General features: G+C 52.0%; 1 protein-coding gene across 1 annotated transcript in view; it reads right to left on the bottom strand.

The window, feature by feature from the left end:
* Window positions 1-6: 6 nt before the first annotated feature.
* LOC111647837 (multifunctional procollagen lysine hydroxylase and glycosyltransferase LH3-like) overlaps window positions 7-777 on the bottom strand; it is a gene marked incomplete at its 5' end in the record, with an annotated part of 11,144 nt that continues 10,373 nt past the window's right edge. The window contains 2 exons of the mRNA XM_087171562.1: window positions 7-493; window positions 585-710. Of these exons, the coding sequence (XP_087027688.1) occupies window positions 338-493; window positions 585-710 (282 nt within the window). The remainder of the gene's footprint in view (window positions 494-584; window positions 711-777) is intronic.

Genomic DNA, 777 nt, shown 5'->3' with positions numbered 1-777 from the left:
TCTGAAGTTATGAATGAAACAAAGACTAAATAAAGTGACTGTCAACAAGGATGCGTTCAGGATCCTCTGTCAGTCACACCTGGTACAGGACACACCTGATCACAGCTCGTTATAATGAGTGGCAGGTGAAGGCGCGTCACAGGTGAGATGGATCATCCAACCAGAAACAACAAACAACAAAAACTATTTCTGAGACGATGCATTCAAGGTCATCACGTCTATTCCTCCATCCGGTCTGTCTTCATCTGTGACGATGAGGTGGAGTGATGTACACACATGTACACACACACACACACACACACACACACACACACACACACACACACACACACAGAGTTCAGGGGTCGACAAAGGACACCATGATGTATCTGGTCCCTCTGGTGGTGGGCAGACCCTCGTGGTAGTGGGTCAGCCGGCCGGGGTGCATGAAGGACCAGCCTTTCCTGGGAGACTCCACCTTGCAGTCGTAGCGCAGGAACCTGCAGCCTCCGCCCTGACACAGGTACAGACACAGACAGGTAAACTAACTGCGACAGGTGTTTCCAGCTGTTTCCAGCTCAGCAGATGTGCGTGTGTGTGTGTACCTCGTAGTCGATGCCCTTCCTGTTCAGGGCGATGTTGATGGTGAAGGTGGAGGAGTCGTGATGCGGCCGCAGAGATGGCTGCTCGTCAGGACGGTAACGCACCACAAAGTTCATAATGGCCTGGGCCTGGACACACACACACACACACACACACACACACACACACACACACACACACACACACACACACACA

Source organism: Seriola lalandi, unplaced genomic scaffold, assembly GCF_002814215.2.
Source record: "Seriola lalandi dorsalis isolate HSWRI2012SDOR001 ecotype SW California unplaced genomic scaffold, Sedor1 jcf7180002055009, whole genome shotgun sequence".
Classification (NCBI taxonomy): Eukaryota; Metazoa; Chordata; class Actinopteri; order Carangiformes; family Carangidae; genus Seriola; species Seriola lalandi.
Note: the sequence above shows the minus strand (reverse complement) of the source record. Positions and strands in the feature narration are given on the sequence as shown.